Raw genomic sequence first — 27,146 nt, forward strand, 5'->3', positions numbered from 1 at the left:
TTCCCTAAATAGGCCTGCCAAGTCAATAGATCGTTATGTCAAAAATATAACTGGAAATGTTTATATTGCAAATCGGTGAGTATCGGTTTTCAGTACACAAGTAGAAATGGCGGCGAATGTAGACATAGAAATAGAGAATTTACAAGTGGCAATGGAGCACGTATTCAGCCGGGAGAATCTAGAGACGGACGTTCCAGACCAATCGGAAAACGACAAAAAATCATACAAGTAAGTGGAAACACATGAGGTGGGTAGAGGTACAGAGCCTTGTGCATTCCTGATTGAGCCATGATTGCAGGTCCATTTTGCTCCAGAATGGCCTGAAAGCCTTGATCGTTTCGGACCCTGATCCAGTGAGCACTGGGGACTCTGTGGGCTACAAAACGGCCGCCCTTGCCCTGACGGTCGACTGCGGTTCGTTCAAAGATCCGCAGAATTATCGCGGTCTGACGCACGTTTTGGAGCATCTGCTCCACATGGACGGCATCTTCACGTCGCATGTGAAACAATGTGGGGGCTTCAGCAACGTCAGAACCGATTGCGAGGAGACGATGTTCTACTTTGAGGTGCCCGAGCTGCACCTAACCTCGACTCTGTTGCACCTGACGGCCCTGCTGATCAAGCAGGATGTCCTAGAGCGCGAGAGGCTGCCGATCATAGCGGATCTGCGGCAAGGGGTCGAGGACTACAAGGCGCAGCGGAATCTGCTGCTGGCCAGCCTGGCCGCCGACAACTATCCGCATGGGCTGTACGACTGGGACAATTTGGCCGAGCTCAAGGAGAAGGATCCCGAGGATGCCCTCGCCGCGATGATCCAACAGCTGCGACGCGACAATTATGCGGCCAATCACATGCACGTATGCCTGCAGGCAAGCCTCTCCCTCAAGGAGCTGGAGCAGATGATCCGCCGCCACTTTGGTGTGATACCAAGCAATGGCATGGCGTCGGTAAATCTCACACGGTTCGATTATCGCACAGCCTTCCGTCCGGAGTTTCACGAGAATGTGTTCTATGTGACTTCCTCGGATGGCGGATGTCGGCTGGACCTGACATGGCTGCTGCCCAGTGTCCGGCAGTATTACCGCAGCAAGCCGGAGGCGTTCCTGGCCTATTTGCTCAGCCAGGAGGGTCCTGGCAGTCTCTGTGTGTACCTGCGGCATCGCCGTTGGTCGGTCCATCTGCTGGCTGGCGTCGATGATAATGGCTTCGATCTCAACTCCATCTATTCGCTGTTCAAGCTGTCCATCCACCTCACCGACGAGGGGTACAAGCACATCGATGGGGTGCTGGCCGCGACCTTTGCCTATATAAAGCTCATCGCTGCCTCGGACTCGGCGGTACTGCGGCCTTTGTATGACAAACAGCAGTTGATTGAGGAGGCCAAATTCCGTTTCCAGACCCATCGTACGGCCCTCTACTACGTACAGGATCTGGTGCTGTCCAGCAAATATTATCCGGTTAAGGATGTGCTCACCGCCAGGGGCCTCTACTACGAATACAGCGACGAGCACATGTCCGAAATGATTGGATTTCTGAACAAAATGGACTTCAATATGGTGATTACTTCGGGGGATACGTACGTGGGCGACAGCCCCAGCCCCATGCCCGACAAATGGAAGAAATTGTGGCATGAGTTCAATCCCATCGAGGAGCTGTGCCTGCCAGAACCCAATGCCTTTGTGGCCGAGGATTTTAGGATATTTTGGCTGGAACTGGGCAAACCGGACCTACCGCCGTGCCCCAAGAGGCTGATGAAGACAAACATTTGCGAGCTGTGGTATCGTCTGGACGACAAATTCGGGGAGCCCAAGGCCAGTATGTCATTCTATTTCATTTCGCCGCTGCAGCGTCAGAGTGCCAGGAAGTAAGCTAACAGTCCAGCGACCCTCAGCATTGCTTGAACCACCTCAATCCTATCCTATCCTATCCGATCCGATCCATCCCCCTCAGAGGTGCCATGTGCTCTTTGTACGTCGAGCTAGTGGAGGTCCATGTACTCGAGCAGCTCTATGCGGCTGCCACTGCGGGCATAAGCTACGGCTTCACTGTCGGGGAAAAGGGTCTTGTGCTCAAGGTGCGGGGCTACAACGAGAAGCTCCATCTGGTGGTGGAGGCCATTGCCCAGGCGATCGTGTGTGTGGCCGACAGTCTCGAGGAGTCCATCCTAAATAGCTATCGCGACAATCTCCGGGAGCTCTATTTTTACGAGTTGATCAAGTCGCCGTTGCTTTGCAGGTGAGAGAAACTGTTTCTTACTCTAGATCTGGATCCATTTGATTTTCTAGGGACATTCGCGCATGTGTGATTGAGGAGTCTCATTGGCTGACCATCGACAAGTACAAGAGCATCAATGGCATCACTTTGGAGGAATTCAAGGCCTTTGCCCAACGGTTCCCTCAGGAGCTGTACATTCAGGCCCTCATTGAGGGCAACTACACGGAGCTGTCCGCCTGCAGTTTGTTAAATACGGTGATCAGTCGCCTCCAATGTGGGGCCATTTCAGAGCCCCAATTGCTGGAGGACAGTGTGAAGGAATTGCCACAAGGTAGCCACTGCATTCTCTGTAATGCCCTCAACGATCGCGATGCCAACACGGTGATCATGAACTACTATCAAATCGGACCGAATACGATCCGAGTGCAGAGCATCCTCGATCTGATGATGCAAATTATTGAGGACCCCATCTATGAATATCTGTGCACACAGGAGAAACTGTGCTACGAGGTGTACGCCAGAGTACGGCTCTATTATGGCATTGTTGGGTACTCCATTACTGCCTCGTCGCATCAAACGAAAAAGGGAGCCAAGAATTTGGAGCGGGGCATCGATCAACTCCACCACGCGATGCTACAGATCCTCAACAAAATGCGCGACGATGAGTTTTTGCGCTCCAAGGAGAAACTCATTCAGGCGAAGCTCGCCCCTGACGAGTGCCTGGCCATGGAATCGGATCGCCATTGGGAGGAGATTATCAATGGGGACTTTCTCTTCGATCGGAATCAACAACAGGCCGCTGCCTTACACAATATCACCAAAGAGGAGATGATTAGCTTCGTGGTAGACACGCATGCCGCACATTCTCGCAAACTTTCGATTCAGGTGATTGGAAATCCGCCCACCGATTGGGCCTACGATTGGGCGTCGGAAAGAACCAATTACAGCAGCGACGTCTTCCTCGATACCCATCGGACGCCGAGCTCTGTTTCCGTTTCAGACGATCAATTCTCCGATGGCAGTGAGAATGGTGATGGGAAGTCCACATCAGTCAGTTGGGAAGAAAGTCTGTACGAGGATCTGGGCAGTCGACTGAACCTTGTACTTCTCCCCAGAGACGGCGACGATATGCACACCATTGTGGATATTGATGATTTCAAGACGAGCCTCGACACGTACCCACGCAAGCCAATCAGGTTCCAAAATGCCCCGCTTACAGATTTCAAATAAAATGTTATATAACAAAAAATAGATTTATATATTTATATTTAAAAATCCTTCAATTAGAATTGGAATTCAATTGCAAATCAAAAAAGGCATCTGTTTCCTAGATTAAATATGGACAAAAATGCATATTTAGAAAGTGAGTACCGGTGTGTCTAGATGTTGAGGCACGTGTGCCTCCTTAGAAAAACATTGCAAATGCAAAAAGTGTCTTCAAAAGTGGATGCAGAACGAAGATATATATAAACGTAGCTCTGCAATCAGCACAACGGGGCGCCATGACGAGCGCTGTTACATTTCTTATGCTTATACTATACGATATGTATTACTCCCCACACAATGGAGGAGGCGGAGCGCACCGCTCGTCAAGACTGTTGATGACAGGCTGCAGCCTGACGTAGGTGCGTTCCAAAAAGTGCGTCATTGCGGAACGATTCAGTGTGTTTGTGCGTCAACGTGTATTCCTTAAAAGGTCATCATCCTGACCTCAATGTCGCGGGAGGGGGGGATCCAAGGGTGTCCCAACAAACTGCAGGCACACATCTACACATTTGCTCTTTTTCATTCAGGTTCTTTTGTTTATTTTAATGTATTTATTAAAAAAAAAAATAAAAACACTTAAACTAATGCTTACAACATAAATAGATCCCAAATTTAATCAAATATTGTTGTTTTTTTTTCTTTTTGCATAATTACTATTCATTTTAGGTAATTGGTTTCTGTCTGTGTGTGTGTGTGTGTGTGTTCGTGTTTTTGCATTAAAATTACAATTTAAATGTCAATTCGATTTGTATAGACTGGTTTTCCCCCTGTTCTTTTTCGTGCTTGAAGTCCGTTTTGTCCTGTCTGTTGATCTCCGATGCTGTCAATGCTGCTTGAAAATACCCTTTTGCAGAAGAGGGGGGCGGCCATGAGCCATAAGAACTTTAACAGAGTGGGTTGCTAGCACTCAAGGATACACAATATTCTCGCATCTTTATCAAAGAATTACAATTTGCAAAGCCAAATGAAATGGCTATATGGAACTGTGGGGGCAGCGACAATATATCCGACGACATGTCGTCGGAAAGCGTCATAGCTCTGCGCGGAGATATGTCAGTTGTTAAATGGCGGAGACATTTAAAGCGATATATCTCCGAGCAGGGATATGCCGCTTTCAAACGACACAAGTCCTCCAGAAAGAAGCGACATAATTCCGCCGGCAGTTCATGAGCTGTCTTCGGTATGACATGGCCGGAACTGTGGCTTAGGACAGATTTCTCTCATTCTCTCAATTATTTTACTGCAAAGGGTATTTGAACTTCGGCCTGCCGAAGGTAGGTGGCATTTATGCGATTTTGTTGTTTGTTACTGTCTTGTGATGCATTTTGGCTTTTCTATTGCTTTGGTTGGGCAGCGGTTGGGAGACAGACACCAAACCGAACCAGCAGCTTGCCGCCGGACTCACAAATCTTGTATCTATGTATCTTTTACATATGGATTGATTTATAGCAAACTGGGAAGGATATGTATTCGGGCTATGGCGCTAGCTACTAGCGGAGTTCAAGCAACTGCGAGGACTGTGCAGGAGGGCTAAGAGAGAGAGAGAGACTGAACATCATCTACTTGGTGGGTATGAACCGCGCCTTGACCGCCTGGCCCATGGACAGATGTAGATGCTGCTGCTGTTGCTGATGTTGCTGCTGCGCCTGCTGTTGCGCCTGCTGTTGCATGTGCTGGTTGATCTGCTGTTGGATGGAAAGCCCACTGGCACTGCTGATGATATTCTGGCTGTGTAGCGGCTCATTGATCTCAATCTTAATAGCCGTGGCGGCCAAGGTGCCGGTCGTTTTGTTCTTATTTTTCGGCGGTCGTCCACCTACAGAAAAAATAGTAGCAAAGAGAGTCCTTGAGAATGTTGAGATGATAGCAGGTAAATAATACTTACGCTGCCCCGTCGTGTGCTGCAGCGAAAGCGGCTGGCCGATCATCGCCAGTGGCTGTTGTGGCGACTGCAGCGTGACCGTCTTTTTGGAGCGCTTCGGTGGCGGTAGCTCGTGATGGGAGTGATTTGTGAGCAAATGCTTGGACAGGTGCTGGCGTACGGCGAACGATTCCGTACAGTTGGCCACTGGACAACTGAGATACCGACCCTCGACATGCCGCTGCACATGCTTCTTCAGCAGCGACTCTTGGTTGAAGCTGCTGGGGCAGATGTCGCACTTGAACTTGAACTCGTCGTGCATCTTCAGGTGCTGGTCGAGGTGAGCCTGCTGCAGGAACTTCTCGTCGCACTTGCCGCACTCGTAGGGGAAGGCCAGGCCGTGCGATTTCATGTGCGTGTGCAACTGTGACTGCAGCTTGAAGTTCTTATCGGGACAACGCGGACAGAAGTAGCCGCTGACACCGGCATGCGCCTGCAGGTGCTGGTTCAGTGAGGTGACCTGAGTGAACTTCTTGTTGCATACGTTGCAGCAGTATTGTTGCACCTTGTGGTGTGACTTCATGTGATTGTTGAGGTTGGTCACCTGCAGCAATTGAAGGGGTTTTAGAATGGGATTCAAATGCATATGGGATGAGGATATGGATATGGATGCTCACCTGGGCAAAGCTGCGCCCGCATTCGGGCTCATTGCAGACGAAGGGCCGCTCGCCGGTGTGCAGGCGCCGATGATTATTTAGGTTCGTGATCTGTGTGAAGGTCTTGCCACAATCGACGCACTGGTACGGACGATCGTTCGTGTGGATACGTTCATGATTCCGCAGATTGGCCGCCTGGGTGAAGCCTTTGTGTCACAGAAAGAGGAGTCGAATCGGTATTAAGAGTGGGTAGGCGGCATAAGACACACTTACCTTTGTTGCAGTAGGTGCAAACAAATTTACGCTCCGCCGAGTGGTTCCGTATGTGCGTCATCAGCGAGGATTTGCGCGAGAACGTCTTATTGCAAAGGGGGCAGGACCCCTCCTCATTGAATATCAGATCCACCTGTGACGCGGGCAAGAGCGAGAAAGAGAAAAAAAAGACGCACATACGCAGTGAGCAAGTGATTGCGTGGGAGGGGAACAGGAGTACGATTGAGTGAGGGTGGGGGAGTTATAACTGTAAATTTTGGCAAACACTGTTGCACTCCCTCTCTCACACACACAAACACACAGAACTCACGCTCAACAAGCTGGCGGCCAAAAATATGGACTGCAAGTCCCCGTGCAAATTCAGTTTGTTTATTTCTAATTGTTTTCCCTGTTGCAAGTCTATAATTATATTTTTTTTTCTGCTTGATTTTGTGTTGCTGCATGCCACGCATTGCATGCCACACACCCGCACACCGAAAGCGTCAATCGAAAAATGAACTTTTTCCGCCTTAGATTTACACACAGCGCGCACAGAAAACGCTGAGCGTCGACGCTGGCATCGACAGAGCGCAGATATTAATGAAAAAAAGAAGAAAAAAATAACCATATATATATGTGTATAAATATAAATATAAAGGAAAACAAGAAAATGAGCAGCCAAGTATACAGCATGTCGAATAGTGAATACCCTCACTATGCGAATGACACTCAACTCGATTGCTCTTGCACTGGCGAGCGGTAATATCTTATAGGGGAACCATTTTATTTAACTGAAACTTCTTACAGTCGGATGAAATAATCTATATTTGAACATATTACAATTGATAAATTTTATTTTTTTACAATATATCTCCATCACGGGAGATGTATTCGTAGAGCATTCGAATGGCGGATTTTGCCAAAAAAAAATCTGCAGAGCTCAGTTGCATGGTGGAAAAAGAAAGGCACAAGAACGAGCAAAGAAACGGGGAAAAATAAGAAGTGGGTGAAGAAGAGAAGCAAAAGAAGGAGCCGAGGCGACGAATGTGCAAGCAAATGTACACAAGTATTTCTATATGTATATATATGTGTGTACATGTGTGAGGATATTTATGTGCTGCCGCTGATTCTTGTTTGTGTGTGTGTGTGGGAGTAGCATGTGCAGCTATGTGTAAAGAGGAAAGAAAACAACAAGGAAAAAACATAATAATAAACAGTCAAGTGCAAGGTGTATCCACGTAAGGTGAGGAATTCCCGTTGTTCTGAGTTACCTATTTTTTTGATCGATCTCTCTCAATGTCTTTGTATCAAGCGACGAATAAGGGCAATAATAAACAAAATAGTTTACGTTCGGAGCGGTATTCGGTGGGAATGCTTCACCTTACATTAATACACCTTGGGCAAGTGCAGTAGGAGTCCCATTTGTGTGTGTGTGTGTGTGTGGTAGGATTACGTTTGCCAACACTATCACATTCAAAAAGAACCATTTCTATCCGTCTCGCTTTTATCAGCATAAACTTACATCTTCAGAATCGTCCTGCGATTGTAGATTCTCGGAAGAGCTCGATGATTGCATTTGTTGTTGCTGCTGCTGCTGGTGTAGCTGCAGCACTGCGACGGCAGCAGCATTACTGCCGTTGGTCAGCTGCTGCGCCACTGCAGCAACGTCGCTATCACTGGACGTCGATGAGGATGCGACGGCGGCGGCAGCGGCTGCTGCAACGGCCGCAGATACGGAAACAGTCGATCCGCCTTCTGCCCCCCGCACTGCTTGATGGAAGTTTGAATTGTTTGTCAGCTGTTCGGAGCAGCGTACGCACGTGGGTATGCTATAGCCGGGCACTTGGAATAACTGTAAATTAAAAAAGGAGGGGAGAGAGAAATAGATGAGTATCCAATTGGACCAAAATGGAAAGTGCGTTTTGTCTTTTTCTTTTCGCTTTGATAAAAACAAAAATGTAATAATCATAATACGTTTTATTTATTGTATCCCTCTCAGCCCACCTAACCAGCCAGGCACCAACACATTTGCTCCCCACCCTACAAAAAATATCAAGCAAGAAGATAAACATACGCATACACACACATGCACATCGTGCGCTGGCAGCACAAGTTCAAGGTATAGTAATAAGAAGGTAAGGATTTTCACTAGAGCGTAAACAAATGTTCGCATGGGTTTCAGAAGTATAGCGGAACTGCCCCACCTTATATTTAATATACTTTGCGCAAGTAATTTTGTTGCTGTTTTCATTTCATGTTATTTCATTTTCTTTCTTCTTCATTTTGTTATTCTTTTGCTTTTTGTGTTTTGTTTTGACTCTGCCAACGTCGAGAGTGCAGAGGCGTACAACCTGAAATCACTAAAAACGGGGTTTGTTTCGAAGCGGAGCTAAGGGTTTTATGCTGTTGTTGCAACATTTGCCTGATAGCCAGATTCATATTGGATATTGTTTCATACATTTTTTTTGTTACCCCTGTGCCGCTGTCCCTGTATTTCTTTATGTGCGGTTGACGGTGGAAGAGCGCGACGTGTGGGGACAGTGGAACAGAGGTAGGCAGAGAGGTGAAAAGGAGTCAAAGTGAAAAGTAAGCAGGCCAGCGCAGGCAGTGCGCAAGCAAAATGTAAAAATAATATTTTTTCAAGTTGTCGGCTTGAACAACTTTTTTTGTGTCTAAAAATAAATATGTTCGGCAATAGTTTTTTGGGGTCGCATATGTGTATGTATGTATGTATGCATGTGTGGTATGTACATACATACATATGTGTGCGAGCGATCAAAACTTTTGGCTTTGGATGAGAGACGCAGGCGGAAAGCAATGCGCGCGCTTTTCAACCCCCACCCAATGCCCAACCATAAACAGCAGCCAAGCAGTGCCGCAGTAGCAGCGGTTGCCGGCAGAGAAAAAATTCAATTGTTTAAACTCCCCATAAACATTCCCCCACATCTTTGCAAGCAGTGAAAATCAATACTTAAAATTTAATAATTTCTAATACTACTCTCTTCGCTCCCAGGCAACACTTACCGTTGCTGTGTGAAAGCAGAGTCTACAGATGGTGTCCATGACGCTGCTGCTCCTCCGCCTCTTCCAGCTTGACGGGAAAGGTGTGGGCGGGAGCAGGACAACGTGCAATCACAGATTTGGTTTTCTCACTCTAGTTCTTGCTGCTTCTGTTGTTGCTTTCGTTGCGCGAAGAAGAGGGACAAGGAAGACGTCAACTAAAGTTACCGGTTCGCATTTATTTACTTTACTGTTCTGATATTTGTTTTCTTTCAAAACAAAATTGATATTGCTTTTAAATTTTCCTCTTAAAAACAGTGAGTGATCGTTGCGATCCAAGAAATACATAAAACTCGATATAACAATAATTCGTTTGTGGGCTTTTTTTTAAACAATGACATGCTTGCTAGCTGCTCTTCTTATTGCGCTTGCTTTTACTTCTCTCACTTCTTCCCTTTACCGTTGTTTATGATTGCCTTGCACTTGCACATGCCACTGTTTTTGTTGTTGCTTTTGAGTTTGCTCCGTCTTTTTGTTGCTTAATTTGTTTCCTTTTCGGCACAGGGGTTACAATCACAGAAAACAACCAAAAAATAAAAAAAGGCAGCACTCTTGTTCCTTTTTTGTATTTTTTTTCATTTACAATTCACGACGAAGTTTGGTCTCCGACGTCGCCGAGCGAACGAACGTTTTTTTTGGGCCCGATGTTATTGTTTCGCTGTATGTGTGTGTATGTGGGTGAAAAGAAAAAAAATGAATATCATATATTTTGTGATATAGTGGTGCTGCTCTAACACACATGATTATGTATAGTGTCGGTCTTGTCTCAATAACGCCCCAGAGACCTGTTTCCCCTCGTTTCCCAACACTCCAAGCGAATGCGCAACAGCTGGGCGCGCAGTTTGAAACTGTTTAAAATATATTTTAGGTTAGCAATAAGAAGCGATTATACAAAATACATTGATATAATCAAGGCACAAAGAAGAACAGATATAAAGTATTTTAAGTACACAAACACTTGAAAAGTACATAAAAAAAACAAAAAATGTTATGGAACAAACAGAACTTTTAGGATAAATTTAAAATAAATTTAAACCATCAAATGCAGTAGACAAATGTCCAGAAGAACATGTTGAACACCAGGAAGGCCACAGGGAATACCAAACGAGCACGACTATCGATCCACATGGCAATCTCCTGAGATGTCAGCGTTGTCCATCCAGTAAAATCCATCTCCTCCGCTCCAGCGCCCATGCCAACCCCCTCGGATCGATTGTTGTTGTACATCTGAGAGTTGCCCGTTTCGCTGACGGCCGCCGCTGACTGCCCCGGTGCAAGGCCACCTAGTGGTGGTCCAGCAAAGGCGCTTTCCACAAAGGATATATCCAATTTCTGGCCAGAGGCGCTCATTGCCTGGCCGCTGGTCTTCCGCTTCTCGCTTTTAAAGCCCTCCCGCATTTGGCCCAACACCTGACCCTCTGTGATCGTGGTGATGGGTAAATTTACGGTCAGATAGTTGTTGAAGCCAGCCCCGGCCAGCGAACTGGTGTCCGGCTGGCGCGCCATTCCCGAGAAGGAGCGGGACCGGGCGTGACTGCGGCGGCGCAGTAGATGGGGCGACAGAGTAGACTTAAGGATGTGCTTGCTGTTGAGTTTCTTGACGGGCACATTCTGCTTGCGGCGCCAGATGGTGTTCACAAAAGCAAACTCCACCATGCTGCCGAAAATAAAGATAGTGCAGCCGAGGAACCACACCTCCGAGACCTTGATGTAGCTCACTTTGGGTAGCGTTTTGCCTGTCAACGAATGGAAGAATGGTATCAGATGAGTTTCCTCTTGGGGCAGGGACAGCCCCGTCAATGAGCTCACCCTGCGCCGAGGCCAGCGTTATGAAGGTCAGCATGGTGCTTGTTCCAAGCGTTATCCTTGGCGGAGCCTGATCCGCCTGCAGCCAGAAGGACACCCACGATATGGCCACAATCAGCATCGAGGGAAAGAAGTAGTCCATCAAGTAGAAGCCCACCACGCGCGTCAGGTGGACGGTGAAGCTAAGCGAGCTGTAGTTACCGGCAAAGGCGCCATGCCGCAAATCACTGAGATCCGCATTGATCACCGTCTCGTTAGACCAGGAGCGCTGCAGCAGAAACTCGGTAAGGTGCAAGGCCGGATCGTAGGTGATGGGTCGCTTCTGCTCCCAGTGGAGTACCAGCTCCGAGGTATTGTACATCCAGCTCTCGAGCACAGTAGAGCAGTCCTGCTCGTCAAAGGGGAACTTCTTCAGGTTCAGCCAGCAGTAGAGCGTGGCCTTGATGCGGTTCGAGACGATGACAGTCCCGTCCGGCGAAATGGAAGTGAGAATATCCTTCTCCGTGGTGCCTTAAGTTCGAGAGAGGATTAATTGTATTAATTGTCCAATAGATGGGCGATGTGCACATGCAGCCTACCCACCCAGAATGCTGGAGTCACGCTCGTTGGCCAAAAAGATGTGCGGCATCCAGAGAGAGTCGCGCAGCTGCTGCTCCCCCAGGATGGGCTGCCGCCGCTTGGGGCTGACGTTACGGAAGTTCAGCCGCGGGTCCAGGTAGCGCAACTGCAGCAGGGCGTAGATCTTGAACTGCAGATCGTGGGCCTCCAGGTTCTGCATGAAATAGATGTAGGCTCGCATGTAGACGTCCACCGGGAGGCGTGTGCCCGTCTCCGTGTAGGTGATGGGCCGCTCCAGACGGTCGTACCGGCAGCCGTGCGTAAGGCGGTCCAGTAGCTGTGTTTGCGACAGGCTGTCGCCGTCTGCCAGCGTGGGGCAGTCTTCGTCGAAGGCACTCTGTCCGCCCTGCAGGCAACTGATCAAAATGGAAATAATCAGCGACCAGTTCATGGCGCTGCAACAATTAAACGAACAACAAGTGTGAAAAAGCCACGCTAAAAATTAGTTCAACTCTAACGGTTAATTTAATATGGCTGCCAAGCAAGTGTTGACTAGCGTACAATACCTAGTGCGAGGATGGGAGGAAAATAAAATGAAAAATTACTTTGCTTCCAAAAGGTAATATATACACTAAAATTTAAAAATGAACAGTCTGCCAATTTAATAATATTGGTAATTTTGTATTACTGTTAAGTCCTCAGTGATGCGCCTAACAGCCCAATAAATTCATAACAGAGAGCTGTTGCGCCCACGTAGAAATTGCATCGATTCTTTTCAGTAGTGAATAACAGAAACATGTTAGATTGCTGTAACAACTATATTCAGAACTCTTGTGGATGATAACAGAGAGTATAACAGAAGAAATTGTATCGTTACAGTACTGAATAACATAATCATGTTAGGCTGCTGTAAGGATAAACAGTCGACAATCTGTTCTTAACAGCATGCGCATAACAGCACCATCCTAAACGCACCTTACAGCACTATGCTTGCAACGAAGTAGTTTCGCGACCAATTCAAACACGGCTGCACTTAACGCTTTTTATTGAGTTTATTTTGCTGCTGTAGTTGTCACAAATATACATTTACTTAAACATTTACAAAGTTTTTCAAGTTTTCTGTTTTTTGTTTTCCATTTCTGTATGACTTGGTTTACTATAATTTCTGTTGTAGTTTTTAAACGTTTATTTTTATTTAAATTTATGAATTTAAATCCACTGATAATATGTATGCATAGTTTACTTGTTTTCTTTACTTTACTTTCATTTGGGTTTCTGCTTATTGCAATTACAAAAAAAAAAATCGTCCATTTACCCATAGATATAATTATTATATATATACATATATGTATATATATATATTTTGTATATTTATATCGTATTTAGTACATTTATTTATTTAATTTTACTAAGCTTGAGTTACGTATAAAATATGTGTGTGGGCCTTTTGTTTTTTTTTTTGTCGATTAGGTATATGTATATGTATGGGTTCTGTTCTGGAGATTGCATATATGTAATTGTGTGTTTCTGCTTACGAGTACATACATACATACATATAAAAGACGAATTTCTCTATTAATCATACCTATGTATATATTTATATACTATATTTAATTGCAGTTGGAAATGTTCGGGGAAAGCTTTCACCAGAGCGAAGATTGAATGAGCAAGAAGGAGAGAGGGCGAGAGGGTGCTTTCTCTCCATCTCTGTTGCTCTGCTCTGCTTTTTGGGGTGATGGGATTGTTTTGAGCACTGGCCAAACCACCAGACAGCAGCCTTGATTGGTGCCGGATCCCACTGCTAGACGCTTGACACATCTCACTTTTCAATCAACAATGGAATCTATTCGGTCAAACTTCTGTTCTTTAAGATAGAGGTTCGAGTAATATGTAATTTGAAGCACTTAACCACCTACTATATGCTTCTGCCATTCACAGATCAGATCAGATCAGTGCACAGATCAGATTTGCGTATCGTTTGGATCGTTTAACAATATCAACAACACTCGTTCAGTATCAATTTTCCATGAAAATGATATTTTCTTGTAATGCATAATATTGATATTTGAATACCCAAGGATAAGCTTAGACCGGGATCGGGGCAATCATGATCTGAAACACTGAGAGAGCACCTCTGGCCAAATCCTATTGTATCTGATTTTGTATTTACTTGTAGTATAACGTTTATCTTAATTCTTATTGGTTTATGGGTTTTGTTTTTGTTTTTGCCTGGGCCTTTTTGCAGTACCCCTAACATTGACTAGTTATTTTTTGTATTTTTTTTTATTTTTGTATTTTTTAGTATCATCTGCTTAGGAGCTATGGAAATGTATCTTCCTTCGACCCAATGCCTATATACAATACATTGATAGTTCTGCTTATGATCTATGATCTCCGCTGTTCCAGCGTTAGATGCCAATTACACGGGGGAAATTCCTTATAAATTTAGACATACAAACATCCAAAAAAAACAAAAAAATAGTCCAACACACATTTTACATTCGACATCGACATTCTCTCAACCCAGGGACTATGTCTAAGACTATGTCTAGGGACCTGTGTCTCGCGCTCTCTCTAAAATACTGAATTTTCGTCTAATACTTTCTTTCGTTGGCTTTGCGGCCCTCGGATCGCTAGATCTAGATCCTATCCACCTGCGTCTCTTGCAGCTCAATCTCCGTCTCCTCGGTGAGGGTGTACACGCCCGAGGCGGCCGCCTGTGATGTTGTGGGTGTATTGAGGACGTCCAGCAGCGGGCTGTTCAGTGAGGAGTAGCCCAGGGCCGAGTCGCTGCCATGGGCGATGCAGCTGTTGCTGGGCGTGGTCACCTCGCAGGAGGTCACCGTGGGCGTATAGGCGGGGGCAGGGGCCAATCGTGGGGCCCCGTTCGGGTCCATGGTCAGGATGGGTACCAGCTCGTGATTAACATAGTCCTTCAGCACTAGCGATGTGGGTGTGTCTGAAAGAAAACGAAAGGATCGACCCAGATCTACATATTTGGAATCTAAGACTGTGGCCACTCACCTGTTACCAGGGTCTCTTCGGTGGGATTGCGCTGATAGAGATGCGCCCGTCTCTCGTAATGTCAGGAGGAGGCCGGGACATAGTACTGGCCAGCGTCATCGGGTCCCAGGTCCATCATGGAGCCACCGGAGCCAGCGCCAGCGACGATTACAGGTCCGCCTGGGGGCAAGCCGGTGCTAGAGTTAGCCAAATCGGTTTTCTTGAAGTCGACAACAATGCGAATGCGATGGACAATCTCCTCGTGGATGACGTTGAAGCACATGGCCGTGAGGGTCATGCCGGACATGATGTACACCGAACAGAACCAGGTGGTGGTGTTCGACTCCCGCCGCAGTCCCGGCAGCATGTCTCCGAATCCGATGGTAGAGAGGCTCATGAAACAGAAGTAGATGCCATCGACGATGGGCCAATTCTCCAGACGGTACAGCACCGCGGCACCAAACACAATATAGATGATCATCATCGAGAAGCAGAGGAGGATGGGGGCCATGATGCTCAGGCCGTGCATGGAGCCGCGCGACTCGCTGGCGCTCAGCGAGTCAATGTCGTTCGGCAGGGATGTGGGGGGACCGCCAGCAACGCCGCCGCCACCGACACCGCCAACACTAATGCCCGACAGTCCGCCCGAAGAGTTGGACACCGAGGCCACCGTCGCCGGCGGGGCACCGCCCCCAGCGGCCTCTGCCTCCGCCTGCTTCTCCGGCGTGGTATGGTAGACATCCCTCACGTAGTATGGTTCCTGCATTGCCGCCTGCTGCTTGCGTAGCTCCTCCTGCTGCCGCTTCCGCCGCATGCGCCGCTCCTTCTCGGCCATCCGCTTCTCGTCGTAGCAACAGTAGCCGCAGTTCGAGCACAGGCAGCAGCACAGAGCCTTCGAGAACACCTCCCTGGCGATCTTGGCCAGGATGCTGCCGGTGCTGCTCAAATATACCAGGGTCAAGGGAATGCCGAAAAGTGCGTAAACCAAAGTCACGATCCTGCCCAGAGTGGTGCGTGGCGCAATGTTGCCATAGCCTAAAAAAGGGGAAATAAATACAATTAGATGTGTGTTTGGGATACTTCTAGTCAAAGTAGTGTGGGTTGTTTCTTGGTAAAATAGTTCTGGGAATGGCTAATAGCCTTTCTTCACCGCCATCTGTTATTAGTGGTGATAGTCTCGCCGATAGGCAGAAAGCGTACAAATAATCGAGTATTCCGAACATACTCACCCCGCTTTTGCCACCACTAGGCCCGCCTTGTCTCCGGCAAATCGTTGCAAGTGAACTAGCCCGAAACAGTGTCAGAAGCAGGCCAAGGACCAAGCAGCGCCACTAATAGCAACACTAAAGGACAACCTGCGGTAGGACTAAAGTTGACTACAAAGCACAGGCTCTGGACATCTTGACGCTTAACCTCGAGACCCTCTATTTGGCTGTAAAGATCGTGGACATCTATCTGACCCGCGAAATGACCAACAAGCAGATTCCACAGCTCTTGTTCAAGGACGGGGGTCTGGAGGTACGACGAACTGGTCAAGATGGAGCGCGAAACCCGGTGCATCATCGACTACATTCTGATTGCTCCGCTGTCCTACGGCCACTGGCTACATACGGGAGCTGTCACTGATGGATTGTGCCACAATTCGGCGTAGCCACTGGTCTGGACCTCGACTGCAGAAGGGGAGCAAGACCGTAGAAGGGGACCAAGTGGCCCTGCAGGGGAATGCTCAGACCATAGTTGATGACGCGCAGCTTTTTAAGCTCCATACTGACCAGTTCGTCGCGGTGCAGAATCGTCTCCACCCCTGAAACAATGACTGCAGGCAATTAAGAAAGCAGTGGGGGCTCCTCTGCTCCTCAATGTTGTTCACTTCGCGGAGCAAATAGAGATCGACGATCATTACAGCTAAAAAAAGGTCTCGCGCGAAGGTCTACATCTGTCCTTTGTCGTCACTTTTAGTTCTACCGCAGGTTATTATTTAGTTTTGTTATTAGTTTCGCGTGGTTTTTAACGGCACTTTTCACAGACTGTTTCGGGTTTGCTTGCTCACAACGATTTGATTTCTTTTAACAAAATTTTCGTCAGCTGGAGTATGACGCTGGGCCTACTCTGATGGAACTGGGGAAACATCAGTGTTTTGATGTAAGCCGCAGATATCGATGTTTATTCTCAAACATCGATTGTTTTCCATCTAGTTGGCGTCCATGAAATGAACGCAAACTACACTTAATGGCAAAAAAGGGTTAACAGATTGCTTTAATATCAGTTCACAGTTGAGCTTTGCAGACCCTTCCAGACAGAGCCGAGCGTTTAGAACAGTCCCCAAAAATTCTAACGGGCAATATCAATTAAGAGATATTAAAGTCCTGAACCTTTTGAAAATATTCATAAAAAAATTCATAAAGTATGAAATCTATAGTTTAGGTTCTCTTTGAGCAAATACAAGCTTTAGTATTGTATAATTTGTATTTGCATCGGCATCTTATTCGAAAGAATTTGCCGCTTGTCGATTAAAGCATTCCTATCGCTTTTTACCACACATTCATTTGCCAGAATGTCAATTTGAATGGCTCCCGTGGGAGATGGGACTTATCGACATTACCCAAATGAACCGTAACCCTCTTCGTGCCATCGCCATTGCCATTGCCATTGCCATTGCCTCTCCATCTCAATCTTAATTCCTTTCCTGGGCCCCCACCCACAATACCCCCACTGGGGCTTCTGATAAAAAAAATAAAATAATTAAGCTGGCAAAGGCAATAAAAATTCTTAACAAGCTTAAGGCAGGCAATTCCCTGGGGAGGGGCATGGTTTTAGGTTTGGTTTTCGGAATGGTGGTGGCATGCGGCGGCATGGGCGGTGGGTCTTGAGCAGGTGGAAGCACACACACTCTCACACACAATCGTCGTCGTCGTCAGGTGTCTCATGCATAAATTTCGAAAATTTCTCAATTTTATTGTTTCTTCTTTTAGACGGGATATTATGTTTTTGCAAAGAAGTAAAAATGTAGCTGATGTAGGAGCGAATAATCGTTGATTTCCTTAAGAGACTGGGACTATTTCTTGTTTCTTTTTGGATCAAATCAATCCCAGAATCCCTCGTGGGGAATGGCTTCGAGTGATGGCCCTTCGATTATGGGAAATTTAAGCAGCGAATGTATTGTGCAGCCATGGAATCTGCAAGGGTATCAAAAGCTTCGACCCTCAATGGAAGCTGGGCTTATATTTTTGGTTATTTGTGTTTATTTATCGGTTTCATTGGGAGTGTCTTTGACTTTTTTATGGAACAAATGCCGCTTGGCGGGGCGTGACCCCGCCACCCCTCAATGAATCGAATCAATCGAAGGCGGTGCGGGTAAATCACATGTGGATAAGACCACACGAGCACACGCCTGGAGGTCCTGTCACTCTCACATCCGGCAATGGAGAGAGAGAGAGACAGAGATGGAGAGAACCTGCCGAACATTTTTGGGAACTGTAGCTGAAAGAGGAAGCGGATTTGGTGAGAGACCCTGGTTACCATGTAATTGCGTTGACAGCAAATTTAAATGAAATCCCAGCCCCCCAACACACACACAGCCCCCATGCCCAACCAGCCCCTCAAGTCCTCTCTAAAGAGCCAAAATGTCAATGTGTCACAAAGCAGACGACAGCTCCAGCATCCATTGCCCCCAAGCCCTGTTCCTTCCCCGTCCTTCCTAGCACAGTGATCCATTGTATGATGGGGGGGGGGAATAAATCAAAAGTGGCAAAGATTTTTGGCAACATTTTGCTGATTTATTTGAACCACGGTGCTGGGGAGCCGAAGAGCAGGGAGTGAAGAGGTTCGGTTCCGAGAGGAAGTGTGGCAACAAAAGACCTTCCCCATCCCATCCGATCCGATCCCATCCCATCAATGCCGGAGCCAATGCCGATGCCAGCATGGGTGTGGGCTAATAATATTGCCATTGACCCGACTCCGACTCTGGGGGGCTGTGAAATTCAGCTGGCGCACTGTCAATTTGCTTGCCTCTTTGGGAGCAGAGTGTCTGTGGCAGGGTTTGTGTCTGTGTGTGGAACAGCATCTACATATTTTATTGAAAGATATTGAAAGATTTCAATATTGACAGACAGCACAGCACACACACACACACACACACACATATAGGGGTGTGGCCATGCGTTTTCGGGTTGAATGATTTTCATCGCTCGTCCGGTTTTTTGTGTGTTTGCGTCCGAAGAACCCGCTAATAGCCATCGCTTTGCTACCCCGCCAATACAGAATGTAGGCCAGGATGAGGCATTGCCGTTTTGGGGGCCCATTGCTGTAGGCCAAATGCAGTCCAACGAGTGATTTGTGATTCGATGGCCAGGGCCATTAGGAGCTCGCAAGTGAATTATGTGAATACATATTGAATACATCCATATATATCACTATATCCATAGCGAGCCTTAACATTTATCTACCTACCTTTTTATTATTCTTAAGCTAATATCTAAGAAATGTAAGCCCATGAAATATACGAATTTGAATGGAGGAATATCTGTGAAAACTTGAATTAAAATTTGTTCAAATATCAATCATTTCATAGTAGCTCCAAACATTAAAGAACTCTCAACGATTTTCAGTATATTTTCAATATAAAAGGGCAGTATCCATCATCCACAGATCTCTTAAGGATTGTCAATAGATGGTAGATATTTTTCTTGTAATTTCCTGTATCATTGGGGGTGTCTAAGGATACACTAATTGATACATTTCATAATCTTCTATCTTACGTGCCTAACTATTTATAGTATCTCTACGTTCAAAGTATCTACAGAATGTATTGCGCAGCTTATCGAGCGCACAATCGAGGCGACAATCGGAGCCCAAGTGCTCTGCTATTACCATATTGTAAATCGAATTTCAATGGAAGCCCGGCCCCACATTTGTTCCCATAATGAATATCTGCTTCACACACACAAACAAAGATCACAATTGGGGTTGGAAGCGATAGGAATCTATCGGATGGATGGGTGGGGGGAGGGCGCCATCGATCGATTAGGAAAACGTATATAAATCGCACCGAATGCGAGTGTGCGGACAATAACCATGAAGCTAAGCCGATAGGCAAGTGAATTATTTATCGAATATGCGTGCAGGCGAGTAAATACCATTACCACCCCACCTTAAATAAACGCTTCCCCCCACCCCTCCCCACCCATCTTCCCCCATAAACCACTAGTCCTAATCTGCCTCTCAGTGGGGTCATGGGGGGGAGGGGGATTCCTTACTCCTACTCGCACTCGTATCGATATGCCTCCTCGCACACATAACGCCCCCGAATGGCGAACGGCGAACGGCGAAGGGGCATAAAACCGAATCGCCTTGGAGATGCGCAATTGATGATAGTGGATGTGGAAATGGAAATGGGAATGCCCTGTGTGTCTGTATATGTGTGTGTGTGAAAATGGAAAATGAAATTTAAAATTATTTTGCAACTAAATTACTTGTCTTATTGCTGTCCAGGGGATTGGCCACGTTCCGGGGGCCCTATTTATTGCATCAGCAGCGTCAGAGGATGCCTATAAATTCGCATTTATGCCCAAGACAATCATAGCAACTCCACGGCTAGAAAATAGTCTGAGCCTGGAGCCTGTCGTTGAGTAAGGGACAAGTTGATACCCTGGCTTCAAGACTGTCTTAGCTTTAGGCATAGGTTTGGGGGCTTTGAAAGGTTTTTTTTACTGAAAACATAATGGTTGATTCCTTCTCAGGATCTCTTCTCCCTAAAAATATTCATTCTCCATGAGGAGAGATCTATACAACAAATAAAAACATATTTTGTACTCATTGAAGTTCCTTGTCAAGCAGAAAACCTATCACATGCTGTCTATGAACGAGTACAGGGTATTTGGTATCGGATACTGCACTGAAGTGGCTTAGTGGTCCTTTGGCCAGAAGCTGGACCAATAATCATAATCATATTGTGTTGGGGTGCCTGGTGGCCAGAGAGAGAACAATGAAGCCCCTCGTGGTTGGAAAAATACACAACCCACAGAAAACAATAATAATAATCATAAGCAAGGACAAGGACAAGCACGATGAAAAGGACCAGGGCAAGGGCCAGTGCGAGTCGGTAGGAAGGCAGGAAGGCAGGAAAGCAGGATGTCATGTTAATACAAATGTCCACCCCAACAGTCTGCTGACTAACGCAATTGCAAACAGCCTTCCCAGGCCGCGCCCCCGCCCCGCCCATAGGACCCCCACGCCCTAGACCCATGGCCTAGACCCTATCCGGCCGCCACCTATATTTGCCTACATTAGAGCTTTTTTTTATGCTCTCACGGAAAGGAACAGGAACCGAAAAGAGAGAAACAGGAGAAAGAAACGAGGTCTAGATTTACAGAACCCCAACCATAGGATACCCTACCCTATATATTAAAACCTACAATTTAAAATTATTTCCCGCCAAATAGGAATTTGTGTGATAAAATCTACTGTAAACAATAATAGGAAACGAGGGGGAACGTTGTGAGTTGCTGCGGACACCGCAACTCTAAGGTTATACCCGATACTAAGTCAGTATGGCTCTCCTCCGGCAGACGCCGCTAATATTTAACGACACGACAAAGAGTGCGTGCGAGAGAGACAGAAAATCAGTCTGAGCGTGACGTCGGGCGCTGCGTAGCCACTGCAAATTGATTTGTTCCTTTTGGCTATGAAAATGATCTGATCTGATCCAGATTCAGCAATCTAATAGATATGGTCATTATCTATGATTCTGCGTTTTTAGTTTTCTCAAATCTGCAATATTGTGGATGCAACAGATTTTCGTCCTTTGTGGGGGCGGATGGGGGTGGGGCGAAATTCTGAGATATACGTTTTATAGTGACATCTTAAAGGAGTGTGTGTACCAAATTTGGTTACTCTAGCCTTAATAGTCTCTGAGATTTGTGGTTGCCTCAGATTTTCGTCCTTTGCGGGGGCGGAAGGGGGTGTGGCGAAATTTGGACAGGAAACGGTCAAGGTCCGATATCACAGGAGTGTGGATACCAAATTTGGTTGCTCTAGCTCTTATGGGTTCTCAGATCCTTGAACTCATATTTTGCAATTGGCAAAACCGACCATGAAACCTGTGTGTTAGAGTGAGACAGAGCGAGAAAGAGTGAAATTGTTTTCGTGATTCTGGCTATAATAATTATACGATCTGGTTCAGATTTTGCACTCTGTAAGATATATTCATCTTCTACGATTCTGCGTTTTTAGTTTTCTCGTATCGTCGAAATTGTGGATGCCACAGATTTTCGCCCTTTGTGGGGGCGGAAGTGGGCGGGGCAAAGTCTTGAAATATTTTTGGAGCAGTGACATATCACAGAAGTCTGGATCCAAAACATTGTTGCTCTAGCTCTTATAGTCTTTGAGCATTAGGCGCTGAAGGGGACGGACAGACGGACAGACGGACGGACGGACAGACGGACAGACGGACGGACGGACAGACAGACATGGCTCAATCGACTCGGCTATTGATGCTGATCAAGAATATATATACTTTATAGGGTCGGAAACGATTCCTTCTGGACGTTACACACATCCACTTTTACCACAAATCTAATATACCCCAATACTCATTTTGAGTATCGGGTATAATAATAAGAAATTAGAACTTATACAATACAAAATATGCAAAATAATATTATGAGATACCAGGCAGAAACGCCACTGACCGAGGGGCACTGCTGAATGATAAACGACACCTATGCCGTGCTCTTCTTCATGGATTTATGAAGGGCTCTACCCTAAAAAGTCTTCCCAGTTCAAAGATTTCCCTCAACAGAGCTACTTTATAGGCAATACTTCAAAGTGTGGAGACTCCTCTTCTTGGAAGCGGAAACTAAACACCAGAAACCCTCTTCCGTTTCGTTCCCAAGTACTTGTCCAGATCAAAATGCCCTTAAACAAAAGGAGAGTAAGTGGAAAATGCAGTAGAAAAGTACATAAATGTGGAGGCACAGCAGATGAGGAGGCTGTGGTGTGCCAGTGTGGGTAATGATGTGCTCTGGCAATGGACGAGGGGGGGAGGGTGGTTGGGTGGTGAAAAGTGAAGGTCCTGGAACCTGGAGGACCCTAGTCCTATATTTGCTTTCTGGCCTTTTTCGGGGGCAGCAACTTTTTTGGCCAAGATCAGCAGAAAATTTTTGCAAATTTTATTTTATATGATTTTCACAAGTGGAAAGTCGTGTCGATGTATTGTATCTATCTTTACATAGAACATACCCTATGTGTGTGTGTGTGTGTGTTTATGTGTGCTTATTTGTGTATGAGTGTGTGGGGGTGGGGCTTGGGATTGGGGGGTCTAAGCAAATAGCCTCGTTTGTTGTTTTTCTCTATCAATATTTGACTTTCGGCTTGGGGTTTCTTTTTTTTTTTATCTCGGGCCTACAGAATTACCGTTCATATATACATGTGTGAGTAAAAGAGAGAGGGACAATTGATAGAGAGAGATAGATAGGACGGAGAAAAACGCACACGGCAGCATTCGGCAATGGAAGAAGAATACATATGTATGTATTTTTCCTGGGAAAATGACAACTGGTTGCCATGGCTGGGATGCTAGAAGGGAGCTTAAAAGTTTCCCCCCCCCCGAACGAAAGACCCAATATTTAAAATCAGACAAAATCAGCCTACCGTTTTGGGGGCATGATACAGGGCGCTGCCAAGAGCTGTGGGTGTTGTTGCCCCTGACAAAATGCCAATTGAAAAAAATTGATAAAAATCTTCTGTCGATTGAAGTCTTATCGAATTAGTTTTTGTTTTGTTCTTTCTTTGGGGCCAACGAGAAAGGTAGGCAGTCAGGCAGCTTGGGAGCTCGTAATGAAACGAGCTTTGAGCGAGTATCGATTGCATTTTGGATACGAAACGAGCGATGCAACAAATTGTGGCAATAACTCTTAGAGCATAAAAAAAGAGCCTGGAATTCAGGGTAAACGAAACGAAAGAGCACCAAAAACTATTTAGGCCACAGCCTGATAATCGATGGTGGTTGTCTCCCCTCGATAAATAATCGTTATGCAGCTATCGATAACGATAAGGCTTGAGGCCGCACCATCAATCCATTAATAAGTGGTGTTTTTTGGGCCCCATAATCATCATCATCAGCCTCTCTCTCTCTAGCATCCTCTGCAGTACTCCTTGATGCAACAGTGCGGACTGCCTGCATTCCCTTCATCACAGAGGACTGCATCCCGCAAATGCACTCATGCGATGGTGCCAAAAGGTGTACACGGGTCATGTCCCCTTTCTATGGCCATAACCCCTATTCCCTATCCCCTGTCCCCGTTCTCTACTCCGTTTTCGGGCCCCGTATATGGCCTTTGGTCCGCTTCGTATCCTGCAACACAAGAGCACCACACTTTGGGGCAGGCACCATTCGCCATTCAAGTAAAACAAATTTCCGTCGGGATGGAACATCAAATTTATGGCCGAGAGCCAGGAACCAGAAGCCAGAGAGGCACCCAGCCTCCCATTGTTTCTATCTCTCTCGTTCTCAGGACGGGGCAAGCCCCGCTCACCCTCTCTCCACCCCTCCTCTGTCGCTGTCTGTCTGTGTGCAAGCAGAAGGCCGTCCATGGTGGCCATGTGGCACTTACCAATTGTGGTCAAAACGGTCAGCGAATACAAAAACGCTTTGGCAAAATTCCACTCATGCGGAGGGCCACCAGTGCCGCCGGGAACCACTCCTCCGCCTGCGGCACGATGATGATAAAAGTGGGTGTGAAGTAGAACGGCTTCCGTGGCTGGATTGTTGCCGCTGCCGGAGGCGCCACCGGCCCCGACGCCTGCGTTGGCCATATCCTCGTGTGATAATTGCAGCATAACATCCTCGTTCAGTCTCTTGATTAATTGGTCCTGAAACTTGGCTATTTCCAGTGCTGCCAATCTGTACGGGCGAACAGAGACAGAGAGTGAGAATGTGCCAAAAGAAAAAGAGGGAGAGCTGCTGCTGCGACTTACTTTGTCCAGTTCTCCTTGTAGAGTATATTGAGCGATACGGTTATGTCCCAGATATTCTCAATGGTCCGCTGCCTCACATCGTAAGTGTCCGGCGAGATTCCCAGTCCGAGTCCGAGTCCAAACTGCGGCATTCCTCCAGCATTCTCCTGCATTTCTGCCTCGTCTGCCACATCCACGCCATAAACAAAGTCATTCGATGACGCTCCCTGTGGGGCCATGCCATAGGAGGAGGTACCACCGCCATGTCCTGGCAGCAATCCCTGGGCGGCAGCCACTGCTGCCGCCACCGTGTCATTGTCCACAGTGTGTTGTCCTGGTCGATGATGTCGTTGTCCTGCCTGCTGCTGCTGCTGCTGTTTCTGCAACTTCTGTTTCTGCTGCTGCTGCTGCTGCTGCTGGTGGTGCATCTGCGGCGACCTTTGCTGGTGTGGCGACTGCTGCTGCTGCTGATAAATGCCATTCCCTATAGCACTGCCAGTCCCAATCCCCGCCAGATTACGCTTGGTGCTTGCCAGTGTGTGCTGCTGATGCAGCAGCGCCGAGTCCTCGTTCTCGATGGTAAGAAATATGAAGGAGCCTGCAACGAAACGGAAGGAAGCCAAAAACATTAGCATCATCATCATCTTTATCACACATGCAGCATCATGGTCTGTCCCTGCCCCTGTCCCTGTCCCTGTCCCTGCCCCTATCCATTCTCTTCAGACTTCGGGCGGCAACAAAAAATATGAGCAACGGCATCTCATTAGTTTCCGTTATGGATACCCTAACCAAGGCCCGAAAGGAGAGCAAGGGACGTTCGTCTGCGTACTCTCTGAGGTGTTCTTCGGTTACTGATTGGAACACACTTCTGCTCCTTAAACAGGGGCACTCTCTTCGAGATTTTTATCAGCAAAGAGATGTTATAGATTTAAAATTATGCGGCCCGGCCTTGTTGCCTGTTCCGTTGATGATGTTTATTCTTCTAAAGAGGTTACTGCAGAGGAGGAATAATCTTTATGAAGATGCCGAAGAATGCCTGGAATGGCATAGAACTAGTGGAGTAAACGAGTGGCTTAGTGGTTGACGAGTAGACAAGAGTCACAGGATATTTATAAGAGTTCGAAGAAAGTAAACGTACAGCTGAAGTAAACGTTCTCGGACCTAATCGTACGCCTCACGCACTCACTCATTGTCTGTCTGTGTGTGTGTGGCACGCCTCTTTAGGGCAGGGAATGGGGCAGGGGTTTAGGTCTATCATGGGTGACATGGGTTCGCCTAGTATCCCCAATCGATGCTCGATTCCTGTCCTTTGGGGGTCCTTTCGTGTTGATTCCTGTCACTCATTTAATGTTAATGCATCGCCAACTAATACACACATTCATACATCATTCACACAGAGATTCACACTGATTCACACACACACACACACACACAGATGTGGCACACATTTTGTCAAGTTTTTTTTGTTTAGAAAAGTTGTTCCTGCTCAAACATTTGAGGAAAGTTTGCGCCTGAAAATGATGTCGGATGTAGGGGCGATGTATGCGGAATGATGACTCCTGACGATATGTCCCCGGCGGGTGCTCTAACACATGTCAAAGTTAAAAATAATACAAACGGGAAGGATGCGGAGAGTGGAGCATCGATTGGAAAGTGGGAATGCGAAATGGACACAGGGGTCTGCGGAGAAGAGAAGCATCGCTATTTTCTATCAATTATTCTAGGGTAGAAATACAAACCACAAGCCTCGCATCCGCTGCTAGCCAGGAAGCTCTTTCTTTCCCACTATAATCTCGACTATTACTCATCGAATATCAGTGGAATATTTAATAAAGGATCTCTTATCTGTCCGTCTTGGTTTCTTTTCGTTCTGTTCCATTTTCCATACATCTTAAGCGCCTTCTATTCGTATTTTTATCTGCCTGCGGCCTCCTTCCAGCTCAGAGGGTAGCGTCTAGTCGAAACCTAGAAATCTGACCCCCTCAAGTGACTTGGCGACTTGTCTTTCTTGATGCTCTCCCACTGGGAAACTTTCGCTGAAGCATTAAAAGGCTGGCAAATGGGTTGAAGGCTGATGTTGAAGGTTCGACCAAGAGCCAAGTATCCGTCCGAGAAGTAGAGGGAAAAATGTCACCGTAGACGACAAGCAGCCTCAGAGGGGGGGAGGGGGAGAGAGAGAGCAGCTGTCATGTGACGTCACCGGCGGACGCATCTCTCACGCACGGCCTAGCCAAAAGTTGAATAATTGTTTGTGTCATTTTTGATGATTTCCTCTGAACAAGGGATAACTTTTTCCGCCCAGCTGTCGCACACACACACACACACACATAAGTGAAAATTTTCCGATTTGTTTAAAGTATTTCCCCAACATACACACACACACACACCCACAGCGCACACACCCGGACACGGCATATGTCGCCTTTTTCTCTATGCCGCTATTTCAAGCTCTTGTCAAAACAGCCGTCACCGTCGGAGAGCATTAGAGCGGGACAACGGAGAGGAAAGGACGAAAC

General features: G+C 46.7%; 4 protein-coding genes and 1 long non-coding RNA gene across 6 annotated transcripts in view; 2 read left to right on the forward strand and 3 right to left on the reverse strand.

Annotated features, from left to right (window-relative positions):
* Positions 1-7: 7 nt before the first annotated feature.
* On the forward strand, positions 8-3,467 carry LOC6902220 (nardilysin-like). The gene is made up of 4 exons (XM_002133711.3): positions 8-228; positions 299-1,864; positions 1,951-2,235; positions 2,286-3,467. Exons 1-4 carry the CDS (start codon positions 107-109, stop codon positions 3,442-3,444), a joined length of 3,132 nt encoding a protein of 1,043 aa, XP_002133747.2. The 5' UTR covers positions 8-106; the 3' UTR covers positions 3,445-3,467.
* Positions 3,468-4,027: 560 nt separating this feature from the next.
* On the reverse strand, positions 4,028-10,007 carry LOC6902219 (oocyte zinc finger protein XlCOF6.1). 2 transcript variants are annotated; one of them, XM_002133710.3, is made up of 6 exons: positions 9,274-10,007; positions 7,772-8,101; positions 6,271-6,403; positions 6,019-6,203; positions 5,366-5,945; positions 4,028-5,296 (listed from the first exon to the last, which is right to left on the reverse strand). In XM_002133710.3, exons 1-6 carry the CDS (start codon positions 9,310-9,312, stop codon positions 5,040-5,042), a joined length of 1,524 nt encoding a protein of 507 aa, XP_002133746.1. In that variant the 5' UTR covers positions 9,313-10,007; the 3' UTR covers positions 4,028-5,039. The 2 variants fall into 2 exon arrangements, with proteins under 2 accessions (XP_002133746.1, XP_033238127.1); XM_033382236.1 differs by lacking the exons at positions 7,772-8,101; positions 9,274-10,007 and adding an exon at positions 6,581-6,818.
* On the forward strand, positions 8,072-9,614 carry LOC117184474 (uncharacterized). Its single transcript, XR_004469852.1, has 2 exons — positions 8,072-8,164; positions 8,249-9,614. It is a non-coding gene; the product is annotated as an uncharacterized lncRNA (long non-coding RNA).
* Positions 10,008-10,185: 178 nt separating the features above from the next.
* On the reverse strand, positions 10,186-12,256 carry LOC4816010 (glycine receptor subunit alpha-4). The gene is made up of 4 exons (XM_001355609.4): positions 12,240-12,256; positions 11,698-12,128; positions 11,119-11,625; positions 10,186-11,045 (listed from the first exon to the last, which is right to left on the reverse strand). The coding sequence occupies exons 2-4, from the start codon at positions 12,122-12,124 to the stop codon at positions 10,348-10,350; spliced, it is 1,632 nt and encodes a 543-aa protein (XP_001355645.2). The 5' UTR covers positions 12,125-12,128; positions 12,240-12,256; the 3' UTR covers positions 10,186-10,347.
* Positions 12,257-12,706: 450 nt separating this feature from the next.
* Positions 12,707-27,146, reverse strand: part of LOC4815882 (uncharacterized) — a 44,803-nt gene continuing 30,363 nt past the window's right edge. The window contains exons 4-7 of the mRNA XM_033382237.1: positions 24,652-25,228; positions 24,288-24,577; positions 14,698-15,711; positions 12,707-14,632 (exon numbers count right to left, since the gene is read on the reverse strand). Coding sequence (XP_033238128.1) covers positions 14,759-15,711; positions 24,288-24,577; positions 24,652-25,228 — 1,820 coding nt within the window. The 3' untranslated portion in view covers positions 12,707-14,632; positions 14,698-14,758. The remainder of the gene's footprint in view (positions 14,633-14,697; positions 15,712-24,287; positions 24,578-24,651; positions 25,229-27,146) is intronic.

Source organism: Drosophila pseudoobscura, chromosome X (assembly GCF_009870125.1).
Source record: "Drosophila pseudoobscura strain MV-25-SWS-2005 chromosome X, UCI_Dpse_MV25, whole genome shotgun sequence".
Lineage (NCBI taxonomy): Eukaryota > Metazoa > Arthropoda > Insecta > Diptera > Drosophilidae > Drosophila > Drosophila pseudoobscura.